The sequence below is a fragment of the Antedon bifida genome, chromosome 1 (genome assembly GCF_963402885.1).
Source record: "Antedon bifida chromosome 1, ecAntBifi1.1, whole genome shotgun sequence".
Taxonomy (NCBI): domain Eukaryota; kingdom Metazoa; phylum Echinodermata; class Crinoidea; order Comatulida; family Antedonidae; genus Antedon; species Antedon bifida.
Window position 1 is genome coordinate 3,953,745 of NC_136226.1, and position 17,347 is coordinate 3,971,091.

Sequence of the window (17,347 nt, forward strand, 5' to 3'; positions counted from 1 at the left end):
AAGTAACTATAGGCCTATTGTGTTTAAGTGTTCGATTGATTTATCAGAGTATTATACCAGGCCTACTAGGAGTTTATACGAGTCGCATTCAAGTTAAGTTTTCGCCGTCGACGATATCGGCAGCAAAAGTGTTGTGTTTGCATAATTCATGAGCAACGCATTGCAAGTCGGAATATGTTTTACTTAAATTCCGCTTGAGAAACGCTGTCTGTCAGACAGTTATTTTTTTTAGAAATTAGTCTGTATCTCTTTTTTTCAAGCTATTTTTTGGTGAAAGTTAATAACTATTATGATATTTCAAAACGGCAAATTTCATTTCAAAATCTATTTTTTACCATTTTTAAAATTTATTCAAAGGGACAATACATCTTTAAGGTTGGTTCAAAACTGCCGCAACGTACGCAACGCAACGTAAGGACTGCTCTTCCGACAATATCGTTACAAAGTACATACGGTTCCCACTTGGGTCTCATGCGAACGGAACGCAGTCATTTCCGCGGGAACATACCTCTTGCGTGCACTTGATACCTTGCGTCTCGTCATTGCGTTGTGTCCTAGTGGGGACCAAGCTTTATGATGATTGAAATTCCCTTGTCCCTTTGAAAAATGACTTGCACAGGATTTCAAATTGCAACGCAGCACCCTGATTCACAATTTCCCAATATCATCATCTTTCCATTGTTTGTATGTCATTTCAAAAACTTGCTCATACAATTGTTTTTTTTTATTTTAATCTTAAATGTATACTGTATGCCTACTTTGAAATTGCATGAAAAGTATTGTTACAGTATATTAATTAATTAACTCTAATGATGGTTACTCATTTTCAATTAAAATAAAAGAAGAAGAATCTATGTTTATCATTTTCACTTTGTTGATTTGTTTTTTCAAGAACACGCTAAGTCTCCCATGGGATATCCCTATTAAGGGGACACTATTGGTGTGGTTGAGTTTTTGATGTTCATGGAAATTGATCCAGGCTAGTTATTCATATCATAGACTTTACTGCCTTACTGCAATCGCTGTATAAATCACCTACGGTACTACTTCATAACATTTGTTGTATTATTATGTAATGTTTTTTTGCAGATCTTGACAAGCCAACTACTAGTACAACACCAGATATACCACCATCATCAAGTTTCATGCCTACAGGTAATTAGACAAAAAATAGGATCAGGCATACTGTAAGGCTATTGAAGAAGACGACGACGACATTAAAAAAAATGCGAAACCTCACTATTAGTAGTTAAAACACTGTTACTTAATTTTGAATTACTGTAGCCTACCCGTAACTGGTTTTAAATTTTTATTTTTTAGGTAGTGGCCCAATTAAATCTTTTGAATCATACAGAAAAGGTAAAGGCAGAGAGTGGAAAACAAGAGTGACCAAGAAAAAAGATGATAAAGATAGAGACCAAGATGTTGTTATCACGCTTGGTCTTCTTGAATGGTCAGCGCAAGGATTATGCCTAAAACAAAAGCGTGGTCAACGATTGGCATTGAGAGTGAGCACAAAGGATTCTTACAAGACAATCCTTGACAAAGCAGAGAAGAAATGGAAAGACTACAATTGTGATTCATACACTGAAACAGAGTACATTCTTGCATACAGTAATGGTAAATGTGCACAGTTTATGCCAGGGACATTTCAGTTTTTTGACTTGAAGAAGTACAGAGAAGAGGTGGGAAAGGAATTCAAGCGTATAGTGTTCTATCTGTGCACTCTGGAAGACCATCTCTTGGCAGAAAAGAAGGATATTGATAGTGAACACGATTCTGAACCTCTCACTAAGCAGATGAGAGTATTTGATGAATTTGATATCACTACCTTTGATGATAATGCATTTACAGCAGAGTCATTGCTAAGCAACGTACAACCACAACATACAGCCACTGAGAACAATCACAGCTCTACAGCAATATCCACAGAAACCACAAATCCACCAGTAGCAACAAACGAGCAAGTGATAAATACATCATGCACAGAAGTTGAAGAATTTGACAGGAAAGAATTGTCATTCAAAGAGAAACTGGAAAACATTGGAAAGGCATTTCAAGACAGTGGTGATCCGGAAATTCTATCTGTACGTCGAAGGAAGCTCTGGCAGGACACTGCTCAAAAACTTGGTCGTCTTTATGCGAATTGCATAAAACCATTCAGTGTGTCATTCATTGGAGAAGCTGGTATTGATGCCGGGGGCCCGAAAAGAGAATTCTTTTCTTTACTTTTTGATGACTGCAAAAAGCATCTCTTCGCTACTGGTGATGGTAGCAGTTTCACCTTACTCCATGATGTTGAGAAGATGAGAAAGGGGGAATTTCAGCTACTTGGTAACATGATTTCTATTGCACTGCTGTATGAATGTGCAGGGCCACGTTGCTTCACCCCCTCATTGACTGCATGCTTACTGAATGGTCCAGAAATTCGACCAACCATTCAGGAGATTCCCGATTTCGAAATTCAGGAGAGATTAAGATCTTTAATGGCAGCAAAAGATGATGAGGAATTTCAGGGTATGATGTCAACCTTTGAAGAAAGGTTTTCCTTTGGTGTGACCCGGTTCAAGGTTCCCTTTTCTGAAAGGGAAGATATGACCAGAAATATTGCCCAGCATTTTTGTATTTCCGCTTGCAATGAAGAAATACAAGAGGTTCGAAGAGGAATGGAGGTTATCGGGGTGCTTAAGGTTTTAGAAGAGCATTATGAGGAAAGTAAACATGAGTTCCTTCTGTCAGAAATTCAGAAAGCTTCAAGTATTCTCGGTATATTTACCAGCATAGAATACACACATGTGAAAGAAGGGGATTCGCTTGATAGGGGGAAAAGAGATTTGGAAGAAGACATATTTTATAACTTCACAAACTGCATGGAGACTCTACAGCACGAGGGTACAATGGAATTACCCCTTATCATCCTTGAAGATGATGGCTCTGAGAGGGAAATTAACACTGTAATTACTTTGCAGGAAGTAACAAGATTTGTCACAGGATCAAAATATGTAACGGCGTCATTAGAGGGCAAAGGCACGATTTGCTTCGACCACTTGAAAAGAAGTGGCACACTCATGGTCAACACATGCAACATTGTATTGACTTTTCCTGTTTTGGAGAAATACTATGGATCTCCAGATGTTTTTATTAAGAGTTTCTTTGAAGATATGCGTTCAGATTCTGGCTTTGGTATGGTATAGCATGTTACATAACATTTGTTACACATCAACACATTTATTTTACATCATATAGTATTAACATAGTATAACATGTGATAATTAATAACAATCATTACATATCATAACCATTTTGATGATTATTATTACATATAACAGTTTTTATCGTATTCAAACTAAATTAAGCTTGAGTCGTTCTGTGACAAAACGACGTAACTTGGAATCAGTTTCTGAGAAAATGTATACAGTCATGTGATAATCAACATTTCAAAATTTAAATATAAGTATAAGTAGTAAAGTAAAGTGATATGTCCTTTTTACAGTAACAGACAGTTATTACACTACCGTATTAGAAAAACATTGTAAAAATAATTGGAGGCCAATTTCACTGCTAAATTTATGACTACAAAATTGCTTCTAAAGTGTTGTCCTCTATAGTCAGTCAGTAGGCCTAATAAAGAGTTTTGTTTTCATTTATTACGTATACAACGATTTCCCAACGTGTCTGTCTTTATGATGTGCTTCCATTTTCTGTTTCTTTAGGCTAAAGGCGGGTTTCCATCGGGCGCGGTAACGGAGCGCGGAGCGGAAAACCTAATTGGAACATAAAATGAGAGCGAATTGTGTTCCAATGGATTAGAATAGCTTTTTCCGCTCCGCGTTCCGTTACCGCGTCCAATGGAAACCTGCCTTTCGGGAGGTTTAGCTACCAGTACGTGGTACGCGTAGAAAATGTGCTGACGTCATTGATTTTGCGCACATCTCAATCAATTGTTACGCATGGAACATTTACGCGTAGATTCCAGGCATTCCTGAGTAAAAAGCGCAACAAATTCTACCCGTAGGCCTCCCCTACACATACCTAGCAACGGGTAGCTAACCTCCCTATTGACAAAGCCTAACGTATGTCTCGCATAAAGGCCTGTTTATGACTACAACGATAACGATCGACGATAAAAAGATTAAAGCTATTTTTCCTATAGAAAATATAAGAAGTAGTTTTTATACCAGCATGATTCAATAACGATTTATTGTGTACACGATAAAAAAAATTTCCACAAATCAATTTAATTATATGACGTCACAATCATGGAAAAACGATGAAATCGTAGTAGTACGTACAGACAATTTTATCGTTTTTTCATGAATATGACGTCACTTTATTCGATTTGTGAAAGTATTTTTGTATCGTATACACGATGGAGAGAGGCATTATATACCAATAGATAAAAGCTTTGGTCCTCTCTCCTTCATCTTTTTTTTTTCTTTGTAATGTATTATACCATATGGACAATTGTCTGAAATAAAAGTTGAATTGATAGATCGTTATTGAATCGTGCTAGTATGAAAAATTCTCTTATTTATTATATTTTCTATAGGAACAATTGCTTTTTATCGTCGATCGTTATCGCTGTAGTATAAACAGGCCTTTAGATACCAGGTTTTCTTTGCAGTGATTCTGCACATGTAAACAAGCAAAACAGTGACTACTGGTTCTCCTCAGGTCTTATAAACATAATTGAGTGCAATTTTGTTTTATGTGATTAGAGTTAAAGGGGCCTTCAACAGCCGGAATTAGATGACTTTTCAGGAGAGTGGCGGACGTTAATTTGTTGATACATAGGTGGTATTCAACATTGGTTATATGATAAATGAATGGTCCATCGGTTCTTTGAAAATCCTACAATTTATGAACAATCTATTTCCGTATTTATTATTAATAGTTTAGAAAATAAATAAAGCTGGTGCTCAGTGTTCATCATTATTGATATGTCGCATGAGGTCAATTAATCCCTACTTCAGAAATATGCAACAGGGTCTGATATCGGTTGAGGGCTTCACTCCAATTGTTAGAACGAGGGATCACCGCAGAGTTTTGTACCATTGTGAAGTAATCTAGGTATTCGTTGGACGTTTCTGTCAAGATAACATGTTGACTAACATATTCCAATTCAGGCCTTTCAACTTGCAGTAGAAGGTTTCTTTCACCACCGTGGATATCCGGTAAAAAATACAATGAATTTGGCCGCCCGTGCACTGTATTATGTCGAGATCTTCTTATGAAATGAGTATTCCAATGTTCCTTTACGTTGTCTAGGTCTCTTTGCAGCAGAGAAGAGAAACAGAACCACAAGCATTCTTTACTTATTATTGATGACATGTCAATGATACGCCTAAATTCAAGATCTGCAAAAAAGGTTCTCCACCATGACGCATACTGCCTTGCAAAGAAAGACCACCACCCCTCTATACGTTGATTTCTTGGCGATGGTACATATCTATGAGACATATCATTATCACGAAAGTAGCACTGCATTGCCGCTGCAATACCATTTTCTGTACCTAGGTCCGTTACTAGTTCAACTGGGCATCCACCAAGCTCTTTGACGCTTTTAAGATACATAGCAGCGATGTTGTCAGGAGATTTATTCGAATCCGTGACATTGAGCCACAATACACGCCTGCTGAAGCCATCGATGGAGCCATGAATAGGGAAACCCCAGGGCTTCAGCTTGTCATAGCCGTCTATGTGCCATGCATAGTTTGGCCCAGGGTTTGTATACTGTCTTCGACGTAGTCGATGTCGGCGCCGCAAAATCGTTCCTGCTGGATCAATTTCTTTCAGCAATGCCTCCACCACTGAACGGGGACAACGAAGTCCTTCCATTTCTAAGGTGTGCCAGATAGAACGGTAACCACTCAAACTTCCTGGGCCATTGATAATTTCGACGATTCGCTGCCGTATGTTAGTTAATTTGGTGCGAAATTCATCAGTGTCTCTATTGCAACGTCTTCGTAGCCCAAGCTGGCGAAGTCGCCTAAGAAGTGTACTGTAGCTCATTGTTAAACCGTGATACCGTTCAAGGAATGCAAGTATTTCGTTGTATTCGTAACCGCTGTTGAAGTAATATGAGATTGCTTCCTCCTCATTGAAATTGTTTTCAGTTTCTTCAGTGTCGACTTCATTCTGTGGGTCAATAAGCTGGAGCTGAAGATCTGTAATGACCAAAAACAATCATAATAAGGTATAATTAAATAAAAGATATACATACTGTACGTTACATCATTCCACAAAAACAAAAGACCACTTTTCTGTTACACCAATGGATACCAAAGAGGCAGTCCTTAATAAAGTGATTCTAATTAGAGACTAAAGACCGCTAAAACCCTGGTCCCTAAAGTGGTCTTTAATTGGAGGGAGACCTGTATTAACTAAGTAAATAGTTGTCCCAGATTTTACAACATCTAGTAGCATGAACACTCAGCCTGAAGTGAACCTGAAATACAGCTGAATTAAAATAAAAACTGTAATTTATTCAGTGACTCTACAACATATTCATTACTATTCTATAAATTGTTTTGCTTTAATTATTTGAATTTATATTACTATCACCTATTAAAATCAACATTGTTCAAGCAAAGAACCGATTTTAACTAGTCCAGCTATTATTAGTACTTGTATTGCAATTACAGTACAGTAAAATAGCTATTTTCGTCAACAGAGGGCGCTATTTCTGATGTATTTCCTTATGTTCAAATAATATTTTTTGCAGCTAAAATTTCACTTTCTCTTTATGTTTTGGAAGTGGGATCAACTGAATTATTAATTAGATACATATCAACTATACATTTACATTGTATCATCCAATCTTCCTAAGACTAAGAGGAGATCACAAAATCCACTTTCTAGGCCTCTTTTTCAGGCTCATGCCCCACAGTCTATATAGGGCCTAAGGCCTACGCACGGTTTGCCTATCTACAAAGCTAGAAAATGTACCCACCGTGTCCACAATGATGGCAAAAATGAGAATCTTCTGACAGGGATGTCCCACAGATGTCACAATACATTTTCACTACGACCAACGAAGTTCAAGTCCATCAAATCGCATCATCTTGACTGGCTGCTCACACACACCACCTGTCATCCATGAAAGCTTACACCAAAGGACCAGGCCACGTCGAGTTACTTTCGAATTTGTTGCGGACTACTGTACTTTAATTGTGCGAGGTACTTTCGAATTTGTTGCGGACTTCTTTAATTGTGCGAGGAGCTTTTGATTAATTTTGTTGCGGACTTCTTTAATTGTGCGAGGAGCTTTCGAATTTGTTCCGGACTTCTTTAATTGTGCGAGGAGCTTTCGAATTTGTTGCGGACTTCTTTAATTGTGCGAAGCCCATCTTTAATTGCGCGTTTCTTCTTTATTTGTGCAATTTCTTCTTTAATTGTGTGATTCCTTCTTTAATTGTGTGATCCTTCTTTAATTGTGTGAATATGATTTATATAGTGTGCGTGACAGTTGTGGGCCACCGTAAACATTTAAAAAGTACACAAAAGGCAAGCACAACATTCATAATAAAAATTAAGAAAAACAAATCTGACCAACTAATACTGTTTTCAATTGATGATGTGCAACATACAATTTTAATTTTTTGCCAATGATTACAACTTAAATGTTTCTAAAACTAAATGTATTCAGAACAACATATAATTTGAAAGTTTACATGGTGAAAGTTTACTGTGTTTAAAGTCAGCTTTAATTACCAATCAAATATTCACAAATTAACAACAAAACAACTCATTTCATTTGAAAATAATAACAATTATTGAGACAAATTAACAAATGTAGTTTTGTTTTTACAGTTAATTTGAGCGGGACGAGTGGGTGTAACTATTTTATTACTTGAATATATATAAAAACAAACCACAGTGTAATTCTTTCCATACATTTCTGTATCAAACATAATTCCTTGCGGTTTACTCCGAGACATTATTCTTATATTATACTCGTTTCAAACTAAAAACATGCTTTATCATTCCTTCTCAATGTTCCCAAGATTAAGTTATCGACAGAGAGCAAATGAATCAAATATTTTAATTTCCTCAATATGTAGAAAAGGATAGGGTATGTGCTACTGATAGACGCCCTATCTCAAATCACTCTGAAACAAGTTTACTAATAATTTAATATACATACTGTATTCATATGATTGCAATATATAACAAAATTCATAATTAATTTTTCTCCGTAAGTTATTTTTTTTATCAAACTAGGTAATCTATATGCACATTCTAAATCATAATTTATTGACAGGCTCATATACTAAGATTTTTTTATTTGAACTTGAAAAAATGAATATTTTAACAAGTTGTATATACAATATAAATCTATAGACATTTGCATAATTTATTGGAAGTCTACTCAAGAAGAAATTCAATTCTTGTTATGTGCAAACCTTGAAAAAGTTAATGGAACGAAAAATTACTTGAAAACAGTTAAGACAGTGCAGCTTGCAAATGTAATAATAATAAGCAATAAGATTATTTTAGATTTACTCAAAAAGATTTGTATGGTTAGTAACAGTACAGAAACGGTATTCCTAATTTTCAAATTTGTTTACCCTATATCTTAATAATTGGATCCGTAAAGAGTTTTTCAATATTCAAACAAGGCCAATAGTCAAAGACAGATGCAGCTTGCAAATGTAATTAAATAAGCAAGAAGATTTTAGATTTACTCAAAAAGATTTTTAATGTTGGTAACAGTAAAGCAACGGTATTACTAATTGTAAAATTTGTTTACCCTATATCTTAATAATTGGATCCGCAAATAGTTTTTTCCTTATTCAAACAAGGCCAATAGTCATGATTCATTTTTATAAAAATTACAATATTGTATTAATCATCTCTACAGTTTCTCATTAACATCGAATGATATATTATAGATATAACTCAATCATTAAAATCAACAAATAAAACAACTATTTATATAGAAAAGCGTTTCAAATTTTGTATTAACCAGTGTCATTATTGATAAGTTCAATGAGCAAGTATTTTTTCTCAAGCCTATAAATAAACAATGTGGTTCCATAAAGCTTTTTTTTGCTGTTTTATAAATGCATTATCAGATTTTAAAAGCGTTTTATACCATTAATCGTGACAAGTTTGAATCTGCAGGCAATGTACAAAATCCGCAGGGACATCTGTAAATTTACAAACATGATCATGTGCAACATACTATACCCATAGGCAAATAATAAAGGTAAGTCTATAATTATCTATCATTTTTATTGAACCTCATGAACTATAAAACAGTAAAGCCCCCATAAGGAGGATACGGGATACCACTATTCAGGAAACACCCCTATATTGAGGTACAATGTTTTTTAATAATATTTACTGTGAAGCTAATGGGGGACAATATGTAACACTATACATACAACCTTTATTCAGGGAAACCCCCTATTTAGTATTAAGGAACACTTTTCTGTAAACCAATGAGGAACAATGTTATAACACTATCCTGCAGACAACCTTTATTCAGGGAAAACCCCTATTAAAGAACACCCATTGAGACACTGCTGTAATGAGACAATTTCCTATGAAATGAACCAGGAACAACCCTTATTCAGGAGACACTCCTGTAAAAGAACAAGGAACAATGTTTAACCATAGAGCTTTAATTAATTTATAGCTCCAAGTGCTCCTTTTTCAGGGGATACCTGTTAATAGGGTTTTCTGCTTTAATAAAAATAAATAATAACTTAATAATTATATAATAATAAACTTCCCATCCAGCCCATCGTAAAAAAATATATTGCCATCCAGCACATCATTGCACAGAAGCCGTAGGCTACATGTACAAAACGGTGTAAACTATCTGAAATATACTTATTGATTAAATGTGACATAACGCGAGGTTATATTACCTACAGGCTTCTTGTAGATTTCTGTCTACTTGTATCATTAAACAGTTTCACTTTCTTTAATTCGTAGCGGAAAAAACTCAATCTAATTTCAACAAAAGTTAGTTAGTTTATAATTACAAATTCATGTATTTTTAACCATTTTCAATAAATAAAACAACATTAATTGGAAAGAAAGTTGTTTGTACCTTTAGGGTGTGATCAACCCATGAGAAAAAGGTAATCTTGTGGTTAGTACAGTTTTAAGTGCAAAAGGTAAACATTTTGATATTTAAAGTGTTGTTTATATTCAAAACAAAACTGTTTTATTTTTGTATATATAATTTAATTTATTAAGTAGCAAAATTCCCACTTCGAAATCAAAATTTAAACTTCCTGCAATATTTTTAATTTGTTTGTAAACAAAATGTATAAATAATACCAAAATACACTTTTCTGTTGAAAAATCTTACTTTATAATATTTACTTTTAATTTTACTTTTTTTTCTTACTCAGTATGTTTGGTTATATTTACTGATATGTACACTTCTCATGGAAAACCACATATAAGATTTACTTTTAAAATGCAGAATTTATTATTCTTACCAAATATAGTGTTTTGTGTACTGTATATGAGAAAGAAATCTAACCAATATAAATTTAAATCAGTCAGTAAATCTGATATTACTGCATAATTTTGCTTTTTTTAAACTCTTTTAACTTAACTTTTCATGGAAAAACACCACTTAGTTTTAATACAAGCTAATATAGAATTTATCTTTGAAAAAAATCTAACCAATAGAAATCTAAATCGCTTAGTAAGTCTGATAATACTGTATACTGTATTCTTAATTCTCTGAATTCTTCAACTAAATTCTCTGCCAAGAAATATCAAAATCATTGAAAAAAAAAAGAAATATACAAAAATCAATCCAATATGTATTATTTTTTTATAACAACAATAATTGTGTACGAACAAAAATTTAGATTTTCTCTAGTAATCATCTAAATTGTCATAAACATAGTCCACCTTTAACATCAATAGACATTTATTTACAAAATCTGAATACATACAGTAGGAAAACAAGAAACAGGATTGAGTTTCTTTCGATTTGCAACAGCGAAAAATTAAATGTTAATTCACTGTGCGATACAGGGATATTAGGACATGTTCCCCATTCCCCACCACCTAGGTCCAGATGATGACCGACAAAATACCCATTAACCTGAGCTACAGTACCGTAGAGGTTGTTGGTTAATTACAACACGACAAAATATTTGATCATAGACACAAATTTATTTGAACGTATTTGAAATTCAGAATAGTAAAACAAGAATACAACTTGAAAGTTCCGTTTCTGTTGAAAGTTTCCATTTTTCATGAATTGTAGAGCAAATAAATAGACTAATAACTTATCTATTTCCTGCTGACCTTTCTTTAGAGGAATTATTTCCCAAAAAACTTGGCAAAGCAGATTCTTTGAGATCTTACACCTACTGGATGTTAACCAACAACCAATGCAATAAGTGAATCATCATAAGATAATACTTAGAAAACATATTGTGCTATTTATCTTATAACAATTTGGCAGGAAGCAAAGATTCCAAATGACGTCATTGTCAATATGATGGTAGTGTTGCATCTCTTTTTTTTATTACGTGATAGAGAACATATCATTTTCAAAGACCATGGAGAAATATCTACTGTATTTCACCATGTACTAATCTGTGAGGTATTTAAAATGAACATTTGGGGAAGACCTCCATGATCTCAATAAATCAGGGGGAGATCTAGGATTTTTTAAATGCGGGAGCAGTAACGATAATGTTAATTATCTGTCAAAAATGGATCTCAAAATGTTTATAATTTCATTTTGGCTGTCAAAAGGGGAGCGTGCATTCGCCAGAATGTGCTGTGGAACAACCGTACAGTGGCATGATAATGGTAAAACTAAATAAATTCTCTGTACATTTATCTCTACATATGGTCTTTACAGTATCATAGGAAAATTCTGTACTACAGTGTTACATGTATCACATGTGACACCTGCTTTATTTTAAGGTTTATGATACAGGCGTCACATGTGATACATATGTGACACTGTATTATATAATTTGCCTATGATACTAGGCAAATTATAGATATACTATAGTAACCGAGAATCAGCTATACTTACTGTATTAATAACAAAACTGGAAAATTAAGATAACAAAAGATAAAAATCTGTTAAAGAAGAATTTAGTTTTATATTTATTTTATCTTACCGTATGATTTGGTTGGAACTGTCTTTGTCTGAAGAGCATCTTTATCTCCTCAATCACATACAGAGCATTTGTGATATGGTTAACAACATTATCTCTGGTTTTTCTACACCTGTGAATGCAAACAAGAGGAATTAAAATTCACAAATGTGTACAAAATGGACAAACCATTGGATGAAGTTAGAGTCGAACCCCTATTAAGGGGACATCTTTGGGACCTTAAAAGTGACCCGTGATAGGTATATTCCTAGTATAGGAGTTACCTAGAGTAAATGTTACACCATCCTCAATTGTTCCACAAGAAAATGTTTCCTTAATAAATTGCTAAATAGTTAACATTTCAATTTTCGATTCAATTAATTTCAACCCATATAGGCCAACCAAATTATAGGCCAACCCAAAACTGAATATAAATGGAAATGCCATAGACGTGCATACTAGTAGAAGTTCATATCATCTTCATGCATATAAAATCTTAATTTAATTTTTGACATTGTAAAATAACATTAATAAAGAAAACGTCAAAATGTCGCCAAAGGTAATTTTTTTCACTAAAAAGTGTGAATCATAGATCCTTAGGTAAGTTTTGGCCCATGGTTCATTGTGAATGATGTTTATGGTTGAAAGGAAGGTCAGCACAAAATGCTTTATGTGTATTAACTGTCACGTCCAATGGGCGCCAACATTAGTAATATTCTTGAAAATCTGACTAGGGCTTTGAAAAAGAGAGATGCATGAGTTATGTATTGTCACATATATACACTGTTTTTTTTGTTCTTTGTCAGACCTCATTTCCACAACAAAATCCTTGGTGGGATGCAAGTTGAAAAGAACAGTTTCCACCAAGGAACCCAATTTTCTTGTTGTATTTAATGCAAATAAATGTGTAAACTTTTAGGGTTGTGACAGTGATACATACGATTATAACCAGGTACCATGACTCATTTGATATGAAAATTCAACCTCAAACCCTCTTCTTGGGTCAGTAAAGTCAGTTCAATGTAGTATTTTTATCGTTTCACGATTTTGGTGAAGTGAAAGGACTGAATATGTTGTTATAGCAATATGTGAAGGGGAAATGTGAAGGTGACATGCTTCCATGCAATCCAACATAGACTTTTAGTTTCATTAATGCTGCAGTGCCTATCCATGCAGTTAAAGATAATCAAGCCATTCCATAGAGACTAAAATAAATAAATTGTAGGATTGGTTCAACATACAGTAATACAAAAGTCCATAGTAGTCTACACCAGCGATCAGCAAACTTTTTATTTCGCGGCCAAAAATCTGGTTCCCGGGACCAAACCGTGGTCCAACCACCCAGCTAGACCAATGTATTGATCAAGCTAATATAAATTAGTCCGGCACCTTAACCAATCATAAATTGCATTGTAATTGTCTTTGGAGGGTAAAACTTGTGCTGATCCACCAGCCGGACAATCAAGAAAGAAATCAGTGCAGCCTGAGGTTTTTCCAGTGTAGGCTTCAGTTAACAACTTTTGCAAATTGCAGAAAACCAGTTTGCTGAAGTTACTGTATGCCAGTGTAGACTAGGCCTCTAATCTTTTAAGGTTATACGCATGACCAAACCCAGAAGGTACTGATTCTACCCGTCGGTCCAAAGGGACATGATCATTAATCTAATGAATGGCTAGTGATGTCACTCAAGACATAGTGTAGTTCAGGATATGATTAGCAGGTACAGGCTACTGAACATCTGACAGACGACACTTCTTGGCTAGAACAAAGAATAACAGACATGCACTCAATGCTTTAGTTTTTAAAAAAAACATACCATTCCGTAGGCCTCTGAACGTAAACCATATATCCAGAATTGATCAAAAGTACATGGTGTACTGGCAGCATAGAGTAAACAAAAATATTCTGATTTTCTCAATGCTTTTTAAGTTATGTATGTTAAAATAATATTCCTTTTAAAATGAATTAAAAATGTGGATCTATTGTATTCACAGTGGCGGTGAGTCTCATAAATTATTGTGACAAAATTTTAGACAAAACAAAAATGGATGATTAGATATAGTGCAACATTTTTTTCCCCATGCTTTTTACGTTGTACTGTATGCTAAAGTATTTTGAATTCTTTTTTCAAAAAATTGATATTTTCACAGTCGTTGTAAGTGGAAGTGTCTCAGATAATACAAAAATGCAATCGAACAGTGCAAAATGCAAAATTGTGTTGCCAGTTATGCAAAATTATAAATGTTAAATACTTTGATGACTTGAAGAATACGGCCGCTGCTTTCTTGACCACGAGCGCATTGGCAATCGTTTGACAAACTTGATTTCGCAATTGACGGGCTCTAAAACAAATTAAGCCAAATACATCGTCCTTTATTTTTAGTTAAAAAAAGTAACATTAATTTGTATATTATTGTTTATTATTCAAATTCAGAGCAGATTTAGTATTTTATTACACTAAATTATGCCCAAGCTAAAGCAACAAAATACAAGAAAAATAAAATGTTAAATTCTGGATACATAATTTGCTAGAATAAAAAGAAAAAAAAACTTTGTGCAGGATATAATAGTAGATTCTACAAATATAAAAATGTAATAAAATGCTCTTCATTTTTTAATACCGTATATCCTCTCATGTATAATCCTACCCCCTAGAACACGAAGTTGAGTTGTCTTTGCGTGGGTAAGCATTTCTTGTAATAACGCATCTGAATTAGCTGGAGAGAGGCCTACATTCAGACCAATAGTCAATACTGGGACTAAATACCCGATGATATACGTTTGTGGTTTACTTGTATGGAACTTTAAAAGTGTATACGGTATAAAGAAAAAATAAATAAATAATAAGTTATCATATATAATAATACTGCAGCGATATATACACTTCATAACGCACCATTTATATTCCTGTACAGCTTTATTTGGTCTCGATCTAATTACTATTATTGTTGTTTTTGTTTTGTTTTGGTTGGTTTCATGTGTCAATATTATTCATTGTTTTAGTTTACTATTATAGAGTAGTTTTAATTATGATTTTTTATTATAATTGTTGATGTTAGTTTTAGTTTTTTATTCTGTGTCAGTTTCTAATACATAACGCCATAAAAAAAAAGTTTAAAAGATAACCTGCATTTCTAGTAAAGTTTGTGTTCTCAAAAAAAATAAACAAACAATAAAATTATTAAAATGCAATTCACTCAGCCGGGTCAAATGGTAAGATGATACATTAGCTGGTTCATGGTCAAGTTTTGTCAATCAAACATCAGTCATCCCGCTGAAAGGTACATAGTGCTAAAACTTGAACGCAACGCAACAACATAGGTACAATGTAAGTAAGTTGACCAATCCCAAGTGACAGTTCGATTGATTCATAGCATGGTCAAATTATTGCTTTGTCTTTGCATTGCATCCATCAAGCTTAACTGGTGTTCCAACACCAGATTGATTTTTAAAATGTGTTTACTATTATTTAACCACTTATTTGAAATTTGTTCTGTTTTTACTGCCAAGACATGGGGTAATTAATTCACATAATTTTAAATTCAATTAGTTATGTGCACGCAGCAGAAACAGGCCCTAAATGTACAAACTTGTTTGTTATTCTTGCTTTATCATACCACAATATTCATTCCTAAACAATTTGAATATCTGAGTTGAACTAGCTCTCTCTCTCTCGTTTACTGTTTCCTATTCATTGACATTTGCCATTTTCTGCATGTCTGATTCATCTTCCTGAAACATCTAATTCACTTAATAATCTATCTCACATTCTGTAAAAAAAATTACTCCAATCTAATTAAAAAGTGATATAATATATGTGTTTTGTCTTGTTATGTTGTATTTCAATTGTTACACAATATTTACAGGCATAGAACAAATTGTAAACCGCCCTGTGATATATATACTGAAAATTATTTAATCATTGTTAAATGGTTAAAAAAGGACTGTGAGATCTGTGAGAATGAGAAAAAATATACAGTATAAATCCAAAGGCTAAATTACTGAAAAAATGACAATTCTGTGGGTATCAGTGGCTAGACCTCAATGGAGATACAGTAGAAATAAAATAAGCAGAAAGTTCAATCAAACAGCCAGAAAAAAGTTTTCAAAACACTAGAGTACTAGAAGAAAAATTGGGCTCTTAAGCTCTGTCTACACTATCAAATTTTATGTGACAAAAAAAATCTGATTTGCTCATAATATGAACATGATGATGTCATATCACTACCATATTTGAGCATATTACTACCATATTTGGGCACATCACACTTGTTTTATCAAACTAGTTTGATAGTGTAGACAGAGCTTTAATTCTAAACTTTGAAATTTGTGGATGAATGTAGAATAATAAATGAATGACCCAGAATAACCGTTGCCCTTTGTTGACTGTAAATGAGTAAGCACAGATTAAAAAAAATAAAATCTACAGTTTTAAAACGTATGTTAAAAACACAATAAACCGCAATAACTGAAAAACAAAGGCTGATATTCATAAATAAATTCAATTTAATTGAATTATAAGTTAAAAAAAGCTAAGAAATTCACTTTAATATAATTATTATTAGACTATCAAATTGTTTAAAGGTGTTTTCCATATTGTTGATCTTTATCTACATTTTTCTTTTCCTGTACGTGTCTGCCCCTTTCTTTCTCACCGGTATTCTTGTTTCTATTTTTAGTCCAAGCATACGAATCTGATTACGCACTGTGACAATACCCGAGGAAATCTAATTAGCATAATGACCTAGCCGTCGACGACGACCTGTCGCAATTGTTCATGGTTTCACCTTTATATAGTGCTTGGCTAGGGACTGTGTGATGTGCTGAAATTTGCTGTAATGTGAACATAGGATATAATCATCATGATAATGCTAGTTTGATAATAGTGATGATGGAAAATATGATAATGATGGGAAATATGATAATGATAACGATGATTAAGGTAATACTGTAGAGAAGGAGGATGATACTGACAATGATGGTTGAGATGATGGCTATTGGTCATTGTCAGATACAGTATTATGATTATGGTGATGATGACAGTAATGATTAATGATGATTAAAGATGACAAATATAATGATGATAATGAAATGAAGATTATTATGATGACGAATTTTAATAATTATGACTTGGTGTCAGATGATGTTTAATAGTGACAAATATGATGCTTCAAATGATCATGATGATGATATAGTGATTTTACTTATAATTATTTTTATTATTATTTACTGTAAATCTCTGTCTACACTAT

At 33.6% G+C, this 17,347-nt stretch overlaps 2 protein-coding genes across 5 annotated transcripts in view; both read right to left on the bottom strand.

Moving 5' to 3' along the window:
• Positions 1-17,347, bottom strand: part of LOC144838305 (uncharacterized) — a 42,097-nt gene that overhangs the window by 16,537 nt on the left and 8,213 nt on the right. For 3 of the 4 annotated variants that reach the window (XM_078693655.1, XM_078693649.1, XM_078693644.1), the window contains exons 7-8: positions 14,348-14,437; positions 12,120-12,228 (exon numbers count right to left, since the gene is read on the bottom strand). In XM_078693655.1, coding sequence (XP_078549781.1) covers positions 12,120-12,228; positions 14,348-14,437 — 199 coding nt within the window. The remainder of the gene's footprint in view (positions 1-12,119; positions 12,229-14,347; positions 14,438-17,347) is intronic. The other variant, XM_078693663.1, reaches the window with a different exon arrangement.
• LOC144838327 (uncharacterized) lies at positions 3,255-7,114 on the bottom strand. The gene is made up of 2 exons (XM_078693668.1): positions 6,953-7,114; positions 3,255-6,167 (listed from the first exon to the last, which is right to left on the bottom strand). Exons 1-2 carry the CDS (start codon positions 7,017-7,019, stop codon positions 4,954-4,956), a joined length of 1,281 nt encoding a protein of 426 aa, XP_078549794.1. The 5' UTR covers positions 7,020-7,114; the 3' UTR covers positions 3,255-4,953.